This window comes from Mauremys mutica, chromosome 4 (assembly GCF_020497125.1).
Source record: "Mauremys mutica isolate MM-2020 ecotype Southern chromosome 4, ASM2049712v1, whole genome shotgun sequence".
Classification (NCBI taxonomy): Eukaryota; Metazoa; Chordata; order Testudines; family Geoemydidae; genus Mauremys; species Mauremys mutica.
The window spans coordinates 111,866,520-111,881,248 of NC_059075.1; the positions used below are offsets into that span (position 1 = coordinate 111,866,520).

Here is a 14,729-nt window from a genome sequence, read left to right on the forward strand (position 1 = left end):
CTCCCTCTCTCACTCACTCCGCTTACAGGGGGTGGGACTAAAACTACACAACTATATCCTGGGGCAGCCAGGTGGGAAGGGGTGTCAGAGCTGCACTCTGAACCTGCTCCTGATCTCTGATACCCTGGTGTAATTCCGTTGTGACACATCAAAGACAATAGAGTCACTCTCGATTGGCCCTGGGGTAGATGATCCCACAATCGGACCTTTTACTACTGACTCACACAGGACTCTGTAGCCTAGTCTCAGGGCACCAGAAGCCCTCACCTACCCTTTGTCACAGGCATTTGGCAGGATGGTACAGTATAGGAGTCCTAAGGCAACATATGCAGCATTATTTTTTTCCTTTATCCCTACGCATATTCCCCCCCTCCACCTCCCCATTAAGGAAATGTAAAAAAGACAGATGGTTTATTTTGTGTAAACAGAAGTAACTTTCCAGCTGGTTCCCCCTGCTCATTAGTGATCCGTTCCTGGGAAGGACAGATGCAATATTTAACCTCAACATCTTCACTCCCCCTTTCACACTCCTTGCAACTCCTCTTCCTCTGGTGGCTGGTTTCCTTTGCTCCTGCATGATCTGCGTCCTCCATGGTCATGGGTGGCAGTCCTGTCCCAGAAGGGGATGAGCCAGAAAATGGGGAGAAGTGGGTTTTGGTCTGGGAAGCTGCTGATGTAGCCCTTGCCTAGGAGCAGAAAGGTTTTCTGTGCATTGATTTTTTGTTTTCCCTGGCTCCGCTCAGACCGCCCAGACTGTGTGGACGGACGGATCTCATTCATCTTTTACTCCCACTTGAAGAACATGAAGGAAATCTATGTGACCGCTGAAGTGGACAGGAAAGGCCAAGCGGTGAGAGGGCAGGTGAGTTTCTGGGGATAGTGCTCACCAGCCCAAGAGCCTAGTTTTCTTTTTCTGCAGTCATCGGCTGTCCTGTGGCACCCCTTGCTTCAGTGCCTCAGCCTTGAGTATGTCAGTGAATCGAGTTTCTGCTTTTCCTCATCCAAAGACTGAACTGTAAAATATGCCCACAGGGGAGAAAGTGGCTTGAATACTAATGGTCACCCATCACCCAGACTGGTGCCCAGGGTTATCTGCCTGCCATTAACTCTTGGTCCGTTAGCAGTAAGGGAGAAGGGGCTGGACTCTGTGGTGGATCCTTGTATTATTGTTAATGGCACTCAATCAAACTGCAGATGGCACTCCAAGTGGGGATTGTGTGATCTCCTGTAGGGACTGGGTGGGAAACGTCCTACATAATCCTTGCCAAATGGAAAACAAGCCACATAGATAGACATGGCCATTGAAATGCCATCTAGATCTTACTCTGTGATCTCTCCTGCTTGTGAAGGTCTCCTTCTATCGTGGCGAAGTTCCAGACAATGTCCCTGAAGATGCCACCAAGAAGAGGAAAGGGCCTGACTCCCACTGGCTGGCTACTCTGCCAATCAAACTGCCTGTGAGTTACTTATTCGGCTTTCCCTTAGGTGACCATGGATGGGGAAACCTTTGTGTCTGTCTGCTAAGCTGAAGTCTCCCATACTTAGCCCTGAAAAGAGTGGGATGGACTACAGCCAGAGACATTGTCTGCAGAAACTGCATGATGGAAAATGAAGAATTTATTTTCCTTTGAAAAGGGGGAGTGTGTGCGCATGCAGCCATGTGAGTGTAAGGGGGAAGGAGAGGCTAGCTGTGCATTTGCTTTCATGTGTCTTAAGTGTGAAGGGTAGGGTGCTGGTGGTGAGATCACTTGACGGTGACCAGGCACAATTGCACCAGCTTTCTAAAGCTCTTGTAAATGGCCATGGGCACTTTCTGTGTATCTTTCCCCACCGAGAGATTGCTCCATTCCTCCCCAGGGAAGTGTGTAACTGGAAATGTTCCCCATATCTCTCTCTCGTTTATCCACCTTCCTGTCCTGTTCCATTTTGCACCATTCTGAGCTGGCACTGATGTGATGAAATGTTGTCGAGGACAGATTGTTGCTCTGAGTGAATGAAGGCGCTCGAGGAGAAGGAAGCTGGTTAGAACTGAGCACAGTTTCTGTCTTGCATATGAATACGCTGGTGATGGGTATTGTTGGGAAGGTGGATTGTCCAATGCATGGCAGCTCAAAGGCGTTTTGATGAAACTATTGTGTTTAAGTGTGCTGGAACGAGCCAAGGGTGCCTTAAAGGGACCTGGCTGGCCAAGCTGCGTCATGGCAAGTTTTATTTCTCTTGAGCAGGCTCGAACCAGTAAATATTGTTGTCTTTCTTTGAACATCACCGTAAGGCTTACCCCAAAGTAAGCGTTGTGGACTGCGGTCCCACTTCTGGTACATGCACAGCCTCGGTTTGGGGCCTAGAGCAAGAGCTCTCTGAACGCTGTGGGACATATGCTTGCGGAAACAACTGGTAATGAAAAGTGAATCTCCAAAGACAGGGCAAGGAGGGATTTCCTGCTTCAGGCTGTGATTGTGGGTGGTGCTGAGATTGGCAGAGGTGCTGAGCATCCATAGCTCTCACTGGAGTCCATTAAACAGTGGGTGGTCAGTACTTCGCACAATTGGGTCCCTAGAGTCCATCTTAATTCTACGTCTTTGCACCTTGGGGAAGTAAAGTTCAACTAAATGACTTGGCACAGCCCCTTTAAAAGGAAATCGTTTCAGCCAGGAGTACTTCTGTCACTCTCTCCTCCATTAAACAGAAACTGAAATCCCTCTCGGGTGATCATTCAGAGCCCAAGAACGGCTTCTCCTTCCCTCCTCTGAACCTGGGGAATGCCGAGACCGGCTACCTGACACAAGCTAATCTGCTTGTCATCGCCAGGCGCATTGGAGCCGACTGGCAAACTATTGGCTTGAACCTGGGGCTGCCCTATCAGCAGATCGAACGAATAGGATACAACCACAGGTGAGCCGGGTGTACAGGGGTCAATATGGTGGCCCCAGGGACTAAGACATCTTCAGGGTAGGAATATCTTCACTAGGGCTGGTGGGAAAAATTGGGTTTTTCACTTTTAAAAAAAAAAAAGTCACAAATGTTTTTTAAATATCAAATACCTAAAATATTTTGTCTGAAAACTGAAATATGTCAGTTTGGAAATGCTCCTATAGTGTCTCATGGGAGTTGTAGTTTGGGCACCTCCTATGCCCTATCTTTATGGGCAGGGCTCCCAGGCAGGATTATATCTCCCATCATCCACCATGGTTAGGGACTCCCATGATGCACTGCCCCATCTTTCTTAAGAAGGGAGACTCTGGTGCATCCTGGGAGATGTAGTCTGACCAGGGAGTTGAGCCTGTTGACAAGAATGGGAGCTTGAGGCAACATTGTCAAATCAAAATAGTTTGGTTTTCAGCCAAAAACAAGGGTTGGGTAGTGAGAAGATAGTCCCCCCTGAATCATATTACTGTGGCATGATGGCACTTTCTGGGGTCTGGACCCAGTCACAGACTCAAGTAAATGCCATGAGGGATGGTAGGTTTGTTTTTTATGTGCTTCTTGCTCTCCTCAGGGAGGACCTGGATAGTCAGATCCTGAACATGCTTTTCTCCTGGGCCCAGCAAAACTCTGAGGACCAAAACTGCGTGGGGAAGCTGATCACAGCCATGAAGGAGAGTGGCCGCCAGGACATTGCGGATGAGATTGAAACTGTCATTGAGCTGGGAAGGCAGAAATACAGGGCGTCCATCCGCCGGGTGGGCCTGGACCAGGAGAGCAGCACTGAAGACTCTGCGATAGCCATGGTGTAGCAGCCAGCAGAAGGAACTCTGCTTCTTACTGTGGTGAGCCCCTCCCCTGTGCATGAGGTGGCATGGCTGCCTGGGGAACTCCCAACTGATCCACATGCCACCATCTGCCATGGGAGCTGGGGGGCACCACCTGGATCATGATCATCCACTACTAACCCACCGGGCTCTGTGAAGGATATGCTAATGTGTGACTTCTGTTCAGCCCATACGTGCCAACTTCCCAGTGTATGGGAAAGGCTGGTGAGTCCTGTGTTCAGGCCCTCTGACTTTAGGTGTTAGGGACATAGAGAAATTCAGAGCAGTTAAATAATGGAGAACGCTGCTTTTAATACCGTTGCTGTAATAGATATTTATATATAACTTATGCCTAAACCTATGGTCTGCTAACGATTTGGGATCTGAATATTCCCCACCACGTTGGTTCCTTCAGCATTTCTGTAGGGACAGATTCATTTGTATTCTGGTGTTTGATGTAAAACTTAATGGGGGAATCCCACTATACTAGCTTGTGCTGTGATCCTCCCAGATCTCCAAGCAAAGGTTGGGTCAGTAGTTGGATGGGGGACCTCCATCCATCTATTTTAGGTACCAATATGGTCCCCATTACCATAATATCGGAGCACTTCACAGTCTTTAGAGTGGGAAATCTAGCAACATTTTCATTTCCCCTACATTTCCTGTGAAAACATTTTTGTCTTTTTCTTTCCACAGACAACCAAAATTCTTTCCACAGACAACCTGAAAAATTAATTGTTTTTTGGGGGAGGGAGGGGAATGTTTGTGTTTGGGTAGTTTTTGTTTTTCGTTGGTAGAAATTTTCCAGTTTTTCCAACTTCTTGTTTTGTTCAAAAACCATTTTGCAATTTTTTAAAAAGCCTCAATTATTTTTTTGCCCAACTCTAGGGCTCTGTGGGGCTGGAGGTTTTATTTTATATTTTATAATTGGAGATATACCAATTTCCTAGAACTGGAAGAGACCTCGAAAGGTCATCGAGTCCAGCCCCCTGCCTTCACCAGCAGGACCAACTTTTTGCCCCAGATCCCTAAGTGGCCTCCTCAAGGATTGAACTCACAACCCTGGGTTTAGCAGACCAATGCTCAAACCACTGAGCTATCTTTAGGACAAGACCTAAAACCTGGCAGCTCTTGACCGTAAGTTCCATTTTACTCTTTGCAATAAATTAGGACGTTGAACCCACTGTCCTGGCCAAATGCCAGTTTGGATTCTAAGTTGCCTCTTAAAGTTTCCCAGCAGTTTCAAGTGGATACTGTATTCTTCACTTCCTCTCTTACACTATTTGTGCAGTGGGACTCTGCAGTACTGAGCAGCAGGTGAGGCTCAGCTCAGAGGTCACAGCACTCACTCCTGTGTATAGATTTCAAAGCACTGTGGAGTGAAAAGCACAATATTCATGTGGCGTTTTAAGAGCTGATCAGGTCAGCTGGAGGATAGAGCAGAGCATTGTGGGATCTGGATGGAATGGTGCTGACCTCACCTTTAACCTTCCTAATCTGAGTATCCTGTAAATGAGAATTCTCTCTGGACTTCCCCAGGTCTCCAACCCATCTCATAATGGGCCTGAACTAAAGATAATAGGAGTCTTTCCATGGAGACTCCCAAAAGACATTGGAATCCCTCTCCTTAGGAGACCAACTTGAATGGCATAGACTGAATCCTGGGAGCAATACTTGAAGGCATACCGTCAACTTGAAAAATCACAGTTCTATCTAAAATTCTTATACCTACTATGACCATTGCAGCTGGAAGAAGTTAGCAAAAACCACTGATTTCTCTGGGGGTAGGTTTTTAGCCTCTTTGTGCATCATCACTTTCACTGTTTCTACCTCAGAGTCAGTTTGATTTGCTGAGAAGACTTATAAATATTAACAAGGAGGCAGAAAAAACATTAATCTTTTTTTGAAGGAAATTTTTTTTAATCTCCTTTAATATATTGAATGCTAAAGTTTAAACACTAACCAGTGGGAATTAGGAGAAAACTTCCCCCCAGGGTGAAATTATTCCATAATTGTCCACTTGGGTTTCTTGTATCTCTTTCTGAAGCAACTGATACTAGCCAGTGTCAGAGACAGGATGGTGGGCTAGGTAGACCAGTGGCTTGATGTGATATAGTCAATGCTACTTTATTCTATAGAAATTGAAATTTTGTTATTGTTTGGTGGTGTTTGTATTAAGTAGCACTTACGCCCCCAACTGAGATCAAGCACTGTACAAACTCGTAAGAAGAGCTTACAATCTACACAGACAAGAGGCGGGAGAGGAAACAGGCATAGAGAGAGGAAGTGACTTGCCCAAGGTCACACAGCTGGACAGTGGGAGACGTGGGAATAGAACCCAGGTTTGCAGTGCCACTTTAAAACCTATTTCTTCTTCGAGTAGTGTCCCTGTGGGCTGAGCCCTTGATTGGAGATTTTCAGTTAGCAGTGTCTGTTCGGCCTGCGCATGCGCCCTATATCTCCTCATGCCAGAAACCGAGGCTTTGTGTGTGTGTGTGGGGGTGAACTGCCCTTAGCTCCTTCTCAGTCACCTTGCCTTGAGAGGGAGCCTGATGTGCCCATCTTGAGCGTGCCTTGCCTCTTCTAATATTTCTATAGTGATTAAGATAGTTTATCTAGTTAGTTAGTTAGTTGTTAGCATAGTTATAGATAGTCAGTACAGGATTGTTTTACTCCTTTCTTACCCTTCGGGGAGACTTATTTTTTCCTGGCAGGGCATAGCTGGCTTGCCAGGTTTCAGATGTTGCCTCTCCTGCTGAGAGGCTATCCCTGTGAGCAACGGTCGCTTTAAGGGTGTCCATTACTTGGAGGAGTCCCACGTCTCCCAGAAATGCAACTTCTGCCTGACCCTCAAATGCAGGGCACAGAAAACCAGAAAGATTAAACTCAGACTGTTAATGATGGATTGCTCCCTTCAGCTAGCTTCTGAGTCAGGTCAGGCGTCACCCCCATCCCCACCAACATACATCTGTCTCTGGACAGGTCTGGCACTGCTTCTACCTCAGCACAGGCTTCCTCTAAGAAAGGGAAGACTTCCAAAAAGAGGCGCGTGGATTCTCTCCTCAAGGAGCCAGCTCCAAGAAAGTCCACGTCCCTGGCGAGATCTACGGTCTCTGAAGCCTCAACCTCTTTACTTGATACCGTTAAGTGGAAGGACTCTGCAGCACTGCGAGTACTCGAGGAAAAGTCCCAGAGCATGAAGGAGAGACACTGCTGTGTTAGAGCCTCGGTACCTTCTACAGCAAAGAGAGCAAGAATAGACACTTGGGACTGGCACCATTGAAGTTAGCCCAACCTTTGGGACCATGCATGCAGCACCCTCGGCACCGAGCAAGGGGCAGCGCCAGATACCATCCGCGTCTACTTTGGAATGCCCATCATCAGCAGTACTGTTGGCTTCAGCAACCATGGCCATAGCTACTGCATTGGTAGTGATCCCCTATTCGATAGCACAAGAGTTCAGATATAATAAAGACCTGTTGATAACAGAAGAACTGGAGTCTCCACTCCTTAAGGGTACCAAGCATCTCCCTGTAAAGAGACCCTGATCTCTGGACTACCATCCTCTGGCACCGCAGGACTCTCCACCATTTTGTGCAAGTGGTACTCCTCTGGATGAGATGGAGGAGGATGAAGAAGACTTCCAGTCGGTTTCCTCTATTTCTGTTCAGAGTTCTAGCATATCCCTTCAGGAACCCATTTTCTGAAAGGCATAGGGAAGATCGAGCTCATTATTCAGGGTGGTGGAACCAACCTTGCATGCCACTCCCAGGAATCTGTACTAGGACCAGTGCTATTCAACATATTCATAAATGATTTGGAAAAAGTGGCAAGCAGTGAGGTGGCAAATTTTGCCTACAATACAAAATTACTCAAGATAGTTAAATCTAAAGCAGACTGCAAAGAGTTACAAAGGGATCTCACAAAACTGGGTGACTAGGCAACAAATTTGCATTTATCAACATTGAATTTCATCTGCCAAGTAATGCACATTGGAAAACCCAATCCCAACTACTCATACAAAATGATGGGGTCTAACTTAGCTGTTACCACTCAAAAAAGAAATCTTGGAGTCATTGTGGATAGGTCTCTGAAAACATCCACTCAATGTGCAGCAGCAGCAGTCAAAAAAGCTAACACATGGTTCACCCACACCTTGAATACTGCGTGCAGTTCTGGTCACCCCATCTCAAAACTGATATATTAGAATTGGAAAAGGTACAGAGAATGGTAACACAAATTATTAGGGGTATGGAACAGCTTCTGTATGAGGAGAGATTAAAAAAGACTTGGACTTTTCAGCTAAGAAAAGGGGAAACTAAGAGGGATATGATAGAGGTCTATACAATCATGACTGATGTGGAGAAAGTGAATGAGGAAGTATTGTTTAGCCCTTCATATAACACAAGAACCAGGGGTCACCCAAAGAAATTAATAGGGAGCAGGTTTAAAACAAACTAAAGGAAGTATTTCTTCACACAATGCTCCATCAACCTGTGGAACTCATTGCCAGGGGATGTTGTGAAGGCCAAAACTATAATAGGGTTCAAAAAAGAACTAGATAAGTTCTTGGAGGAAAGGTCCGTCAATGGTTATTAGCCAAGAAGGTCAGGGATGCAACCCCATGATCTGGGGCATCCCTAGCCTCTGATTGCCAGAGGCTAGGAGTGGATGACGGGGGATGGATCACTGGATAATTGCCTTGTTCTGTTCATTTCCTCTGAAGCACCTGGCATTGACCATTTTTGTAAGATGGGATACTGGGCTAGGGGGACCATGGTCTGACCCAGTATGACCGTTATGTTCTAGATCCAGCATGGGACTCGGTTTTGTAGTACTATCTGCAGTTCTGGACTCTGTTCTGAAACTCCCTCCTCCATCTGGCAAGACTGTGCGGAAGTCACTTGGAGTGGAGCACCCATAAGGACACTCCTCAAAGAAGAGGTCACTCGCTTTGTGCAGTAACTGTGGTTCTTTGAGATGTCTCTCTCTATGCGTGCTCCACTACCCACCTCCCCTACCCCTTTCCCTCTTCTTTGGACTGATCTTTAGGTGATGTCTGGGTGGAGAAGGAATTGAGGGCAGTTCATTTGCACACTCCTGTATAGCCTTGGTATCCAGCATGAGGAGGTATAGGGCGCATGAATGGACACTGCTAACCGGAACTCTCCGATCAAGGGCTTGAGAGCCACAAGCACACTTCAAGTGAAGCACCCGCTGAGGGACGCATCTTGAAGAACCGCATGTACTGCACAAAATGAGTAACCTCTTCTTCCTGTTAGTTTTGTTAATATGTTGTGTGTCATTTCTGTCTGGTCTGGGGAGTTACTGTTCTTTGCTCCAGCTTTGGAGTGATGCACTTGGGCATGTTGCCCTAATTTGTAATAAAATAAACTTTAATCATGTTGTATCTTGTAAGTACATGATGGGTAACAACTCAGCATGGGCTGCAGTGTATATATAGCAGCTAATCACGTAAGGCCTTACCCTAGTCTAGCTCACAAGTCTGTTCTAGAGAAGGCACGCTAAGGCCCTGTCTGTGCTGTAGACACACAGTTGCATTGTGGGATCTGGTTACGTCATGACTTTGTCTTGTAGAGGCGAGTGAGCTGTGCTTTGACTATGTTCCTGGTCTGCATTACATCCCAAAGGCTGTCACATGTTTCAGAAACCCCGTTAAGTATTATTCAGTCCCCATCCCTGTAATGGGCTTGTCTTCATGAGGAAAATTAGGTATGAGTTGTGGTAACCAGCATGATGCTAAATCCCTCTTAGCAGTCAGTATAGACAGGGCTGAGTTGTGGTGAGTAAACCCTGCTGAAACAATGTTAAACCCAACTCCTTCCTGTGTATGCTGATTGTAAATCTATTCTATTTAAGTTCTTGTACCATCTTTTCCCTGTAGTATCTGAGCACCTTCCGGTTGTGCACTAACCACCATGATTAACATCTGTCATGAGTGGTTCATTCTGTGTCATCCTTGGTGCTGCACTCACCCCTGTGCGTTGCTAGGACTTCTGGAGTCATATTCCATGGTTTTTTTTGTGCTGCAGTGAGCTGAGCTGTTCCTATGATACTTTCCCAGTGAATTGTGGGGGAACTTGTCTGTTGTATTGGGCACACGGGAATCGTGTGAAGGGCACCGGAAGATTATTGGCACTCAAGTAACAGCCTGCGTCCTCCCTGCAAAACAGGTGGGTTGCTAGCTTCAGGGGCGGCTCTAGCAATTTCGCCGCCCCAAGCACGGCGGCACGCCACGGGGGGCGCTCTGCCGGTCCCGCAGCTCCGGTGGACCTGCTGCAGACGTGCCTGCAGCGGGTCCACTGGTCCCGTGGCTCTGGTGGTCCACTGGAGCCGCGGGACCAGCGGACCCTCTGCAGGCACGCCTGCGAGAGGTCCACCGGAGCCTCCTGCCGCCCTCCCGGAGAACCGGCAGAGCGCCCCCCGCGGCGTGCCGCCCCAAGCACGCGCTTGGAGCGCTGGTGCCTGGAGCCGGCCCTGGCTAGCTTGAGGGAAAACGGAACCTGAGGTCTAATGAACCAAGCCCCTCCCCCCACATGCCAGCCTCTCCAGGTTTAAAGCACCACTAAATTCAGGTGAGAGGCTGTGGGTGTGGATGGGAGGTGGGGTTAGAAGTAATCGTTAAGCAAGCACCTGGGTTAACTAATGAAATCATCCCCTATAAGAACTGAACCATATTGGGGATTGTGAGTTATTACGTGGGGGTTGCGAGCTGTCAGCCTCCACCCTCAAACCTCGCTTTCCCTCCAGCATTTATAATGTTAAACATGAAAAAAGATGTTTTTTAATTTATAGAGGAGGGGGGTCACACTCAGCGGCTTGCTGCACGAAAGGTGTCACCAATGCAGAACTTTGAGAACCACCGCTGTAGCAAATCCCTTAAAATGACAAAAGCCATTACAAGTGAGACGGCTCGAAAAATAGTAAATGTTCTCCAGGAAAACTGTTGCATTAAATGAAAACTTTCTATTGTTTTTTGAAATTTTTGTTTGTTTTCAAACAAAAAAAAATTATTTTGATTCTAATCTAAATGAAAAATTCTGGTCCCCATCTCCCTCCACCTCCCAATTGATTTTTCCACTGATAAAGGAGAGGACAAAGGAAAAAAAGATAGAGAATTGTGGGGGAAGGGAGGGAATCCTACAAAAATATTTTGTTTATTTAGAAACAAACCAAAATTAAAATGTGTAATTTGAGGTCAATTTTTGAAAACACGCAAGCTTTCCTTGAACTATTTTTCATAAAAGCTATTTTTCACTTAACTCCCTCCCCACCTTCTTGATGGAAATACAACAGCCAGCTCTCTAGTTAGAATTCTGTATTGGCAATGCACTTGTAACTTCTGTGCTCTAACATGCGATTGTCAGCATCATCTGGCCTTTTGTAAAGTGCTCTGCTGCAGAGGACTAGCGCAGAGCAAGTGTGCAGTGTTTCATATACAAACTGCATACAGTACGGCTGTGATTATCCAGCACCCAGAACCTCCACATGACTGGGACCAGTGGAGTCTGAGGTGCTGCTATGATGCATCTGAGCTTGGGAGGAGCATCAGGAACATGTGGGTCCTTGAGCCTCCCTGATCAGTTACTGAGCGCCTCCTCTTTGAAATCTGCAGCTTCAAACTGGGGACTGTAGCCTTGCTTCCAAAAAGCAAGGTTTGTATAATCAAGGCTGCACTGAGAGCTGGTGAAACAACCCACCTCTTTTTCCTGTAGGGAAAAAATGGTTATCCACAGGAAATTTAAAAACAGAATAGTTAGGTCTGGGATTTTTGGTGAGTTTTATTCACCCTTTTTCTGACACTTTTCAACCTTTCTCCACCTCTTTCCAGTGGAGAAAAATGGGATGTACAAAGGGGAGAAAGGGAGGAAATCCCTGAAAGAAGAAAAGGAACATTTTCAACTTCTGAAACCCAAAACAATATAAGTTGAAACAAAAATTTCTAATTAGAAATTCTCGTTGGGTGGGATATTTTTGTCATAGAAATTTAAATTTTCCACAAATAATTTTAGTGTTACCAAAAAGCTCATTTTGGGGGGCAGCAAAGCTTTCTATAAACTGCTCCTCTCCCAAACTGCTGACCAGCTCTCATCGCAGGGGCTGAAGGCTGATATCACTTGATGAAGAGCTTTTATTTTGCTAGAGCAACAGTGCCATCTAGTGAGATTCTGTATAAACTACTTTATTGTATTCATTGGGACTGTCACCAGGCGTACAATAACTTCTACTTCATGAAATGGGAGTATATAGGATGGAAGGTATCATTGACATGAAATCATTAATAATGCTAAGAGGGCTGCCAAAAACTAAAGTGGCCTTCAGGCATTTCAGGAGAGTCAATATTAGCATGAAGCCACCTTCACTGTCTCCAGGGCTTTGGGTCAAGCCCCGTTCTGGTATTGGATTGAGCTCATAGGTGCCGACCCTGTTGGTGCTTCGAGGCTGGAGCACCCATGGGGAAAAATTAGTGGGTGCTCTGCACCCACCGGCAGCCAAGCTCCCCTCCCCCCCCCCACCCAAGTGCACTGTGTCCTCACTCCTCCACCTACCTCCCAACGTTTCCCACCCAGTCACTGCCGAACAGCTGTTTGGCAGTATTAGCATGCTCTGGGAGGGAGGGAGAGGAGCGGGATCGTGGTGCATTTTGGGGAGGAGGCAGGGCTGGGGTGGGGATTTGGAGAAGGAGTTGGAATATTGGCAGGGAGAGGGAGGAGTTGGGGCAGGGACTTTGGGGAAGGGGTGGGGGCAGGTCTGGGGGCAGAGTGGGGGTTGAGCACCCACCGGAAATTAGGGAAATCGGCACCTATGATTGAGCTGCTCACCTTCAGTTCCAGGAGCATTAAATGCACTCCCCAAAAAATGTTTCTGGTATCATTGTTCAGCTAAGGATAATCCCCTACTCTGTCACAGGTACCTGTAGTGGGGCTAGATTCATAGATTCCAATGCCAGCAGAGAACAGCGCGACCATCTAGTCTGGCCTGTATAATGCAGGCCATAGAAGTTCCCCAAAATAATTCCTAGAGCATGTCTTTTTAGAGAAGCATCCAGTCCTGATACAAAATGGTCAGCAATGAAGAATCCACCACAACCCTTGAGAAATTGTTCCATTGGGTAATTACGCCCCCCATTAAATATTTGTCTTGTATCTAGTCTGAGTGTGTCTAGCTTCAATTTCCAGTCATTGAATCGTGTGATACCTTTCTCTGCTAGACAAGAGACCATTATTAAATATTTGTTCCCCATGTAGTTACTTAGGGCTGGTCTACACTAAGGGGAAAAATCGATATAAGATACGCAACTTCAGCTACGTGAATAACGTAGCTGAAGTCGAAGTATCTTATATCGATAACTTACCCGTCCTCACGGCGTGGGATCGATCTCCGGGGCTCTCCATATCGACGCCGCCACCGCCGTTCGCGGTGGTGGAGTTCCGGAGTCGACAGGAGCGCGTTCGGGGATCGATATATCGCGTCTAGATGAGACGCGATATATCGATCCCTGAAAAATCGATCGCTACCCGCCGATACGGCGGGTAGTGTAGACGTAGCCTAACAGACGGTAATCAAATCACCCCTTAACTTTCTCTTTATTAAGCTAAATAGATTGAGCTCTTTAGGTTTATCATTATAAGGCAGATTTTCTAATCCTTTTCTTGCGGCTCTTCTGTGAACTCTCTCCAATTTATCAACATCCTTCTTGAACTGTGGACCCCAGAACAGGACACCGTGTTCCAGCAGTGGTTACACCAGTGCCAAATACAGAGATAAAATAGCTGCTTTACTCCTATTCAAGATTCCCCTGTTTATGCATCCCAGGATCATGTTGGCCCTTTTGGCTCCAGCATCGCACTGGGAGCTCGTGTTCAGCTGATTATCCACCACAACCCCCAGATTTTTTTCCAGAGTCACTGCTTCCCAGGATAGAGTCTCCCATCATGTAAGTATGGCCGATATTCTTTATTCCTAGATGTAGACATTTACATTTAGTTGTATTAAAATGCATATTGTTTGCTTGTGCCCAGGTTATCAAGTGATCCAGATTGCTCTAAATTAGTGACCAGCCTCCTCATTATTTACCACTCCCGCAATTGTTGTGTCCTTTGCAAACTTTATCAGTGATGATTTTGTTGTCTTCCAGCTCATTGGTAAAAATGTTATAGGACCAAGAACAGATCTCTATGGGACCCCACTAGAAACATACCATCTCATTGGTGATTACCCTGTTAACAATTACATTGAGATCTGTCAGTTAGCCAGCTTCTTTTTTTTTTTTTTAAATCAACATGTCATGTGGTACCAAGTAAAATGCCTTATGGAAGTCTAAGTATATTACATTAGCACTATTACCTTTATCAACCGAACTTGTAATCGTATAGAAAAAGATATCAAGTTAGTTTGACAGAATCTGTTCTTCATAAACCCATGTTGATTATTAATTATATTATCCTCATTTAATACAACACAGACCCAGGTCTGAACCACGCCCCCAAAAGCTGCAGGCTTTAAGTGAAAACCACTCAGCAGGTTACCTATCTCCAGCACCCATACACCCAGTTCCCAATGGGATCTAAACCCCAAATAAATCTGTTGTACTCTGTATAAAGCTTATAGAGGGTAAACTCATAAATTGTCCACCCTCTATAACACTCAGAGAGAGATGCACAGCTGTTTGCTCCCCTAGGTATTAATTAATTTGGGTTAATTAATAAAATTACTCTTATTAAATATATAAAAGTAGGATTTAAGTGGTTTCAAGTAATAACAGACAGAACAAAGTAAAAAGAAAGAGGAGTACTTGTGGCAAATTTGTTAGTCTCTAAGGTGCCACAAGTACTCCTTCTTTTGGTTGATACAGACTAACATGGCTACCACTCTGAAACCAAAACAAAGTAAGTTACCAAGCAAAATAAAACAAAACATGCAAGTCTAAGCCTAATACATTTAAGAAACTGAATACAG

General features: G+C 45.9%; 1 protein-coding gene across 3 annotated transcripts in view; it reads left to right on the forward strand.

Moving 5' to 3' along the window:
• PIDD1 (p53-induced death domain protein 1) overlaps positions 1-6,002 on the forward strand; it is a 30,239-nt gene extending 24,237 nt beyond the window's left edge. The window contains exons 13-17 of one of the 3 annotated variants that reach the window (XM_045012377.1): positions 744-862; positions 1,350-1,457; positions 2,687-2,892; positions 3,497-3,767; positions 5,289-6,002. In XM_045012377.1, coding sequence (XP_044868312.1) covers positions 744-862; positions 1,350-1,457; positions 2,687-2,892; positions 3,497-3,734 — 671 coding nt within the window. In that variant the 3' untranslated portion in view covers positions 3,735-3,767; positions 5,289-6,002. Of the gene's footprint in view, positions 1-743; positions 863-1,349; positions 1,458-2,686; positions 2,893-3,496; positions 4,448-5,288 lie in introns of those variants that run through there. The other 2 variants (XM_045012376.1, XM_045012378.1) reach the window with 2 other exon arrangements.
• The last annotated feature ends 8,727 nt before the right edge of the window (positions 6,003-14,729 follow it).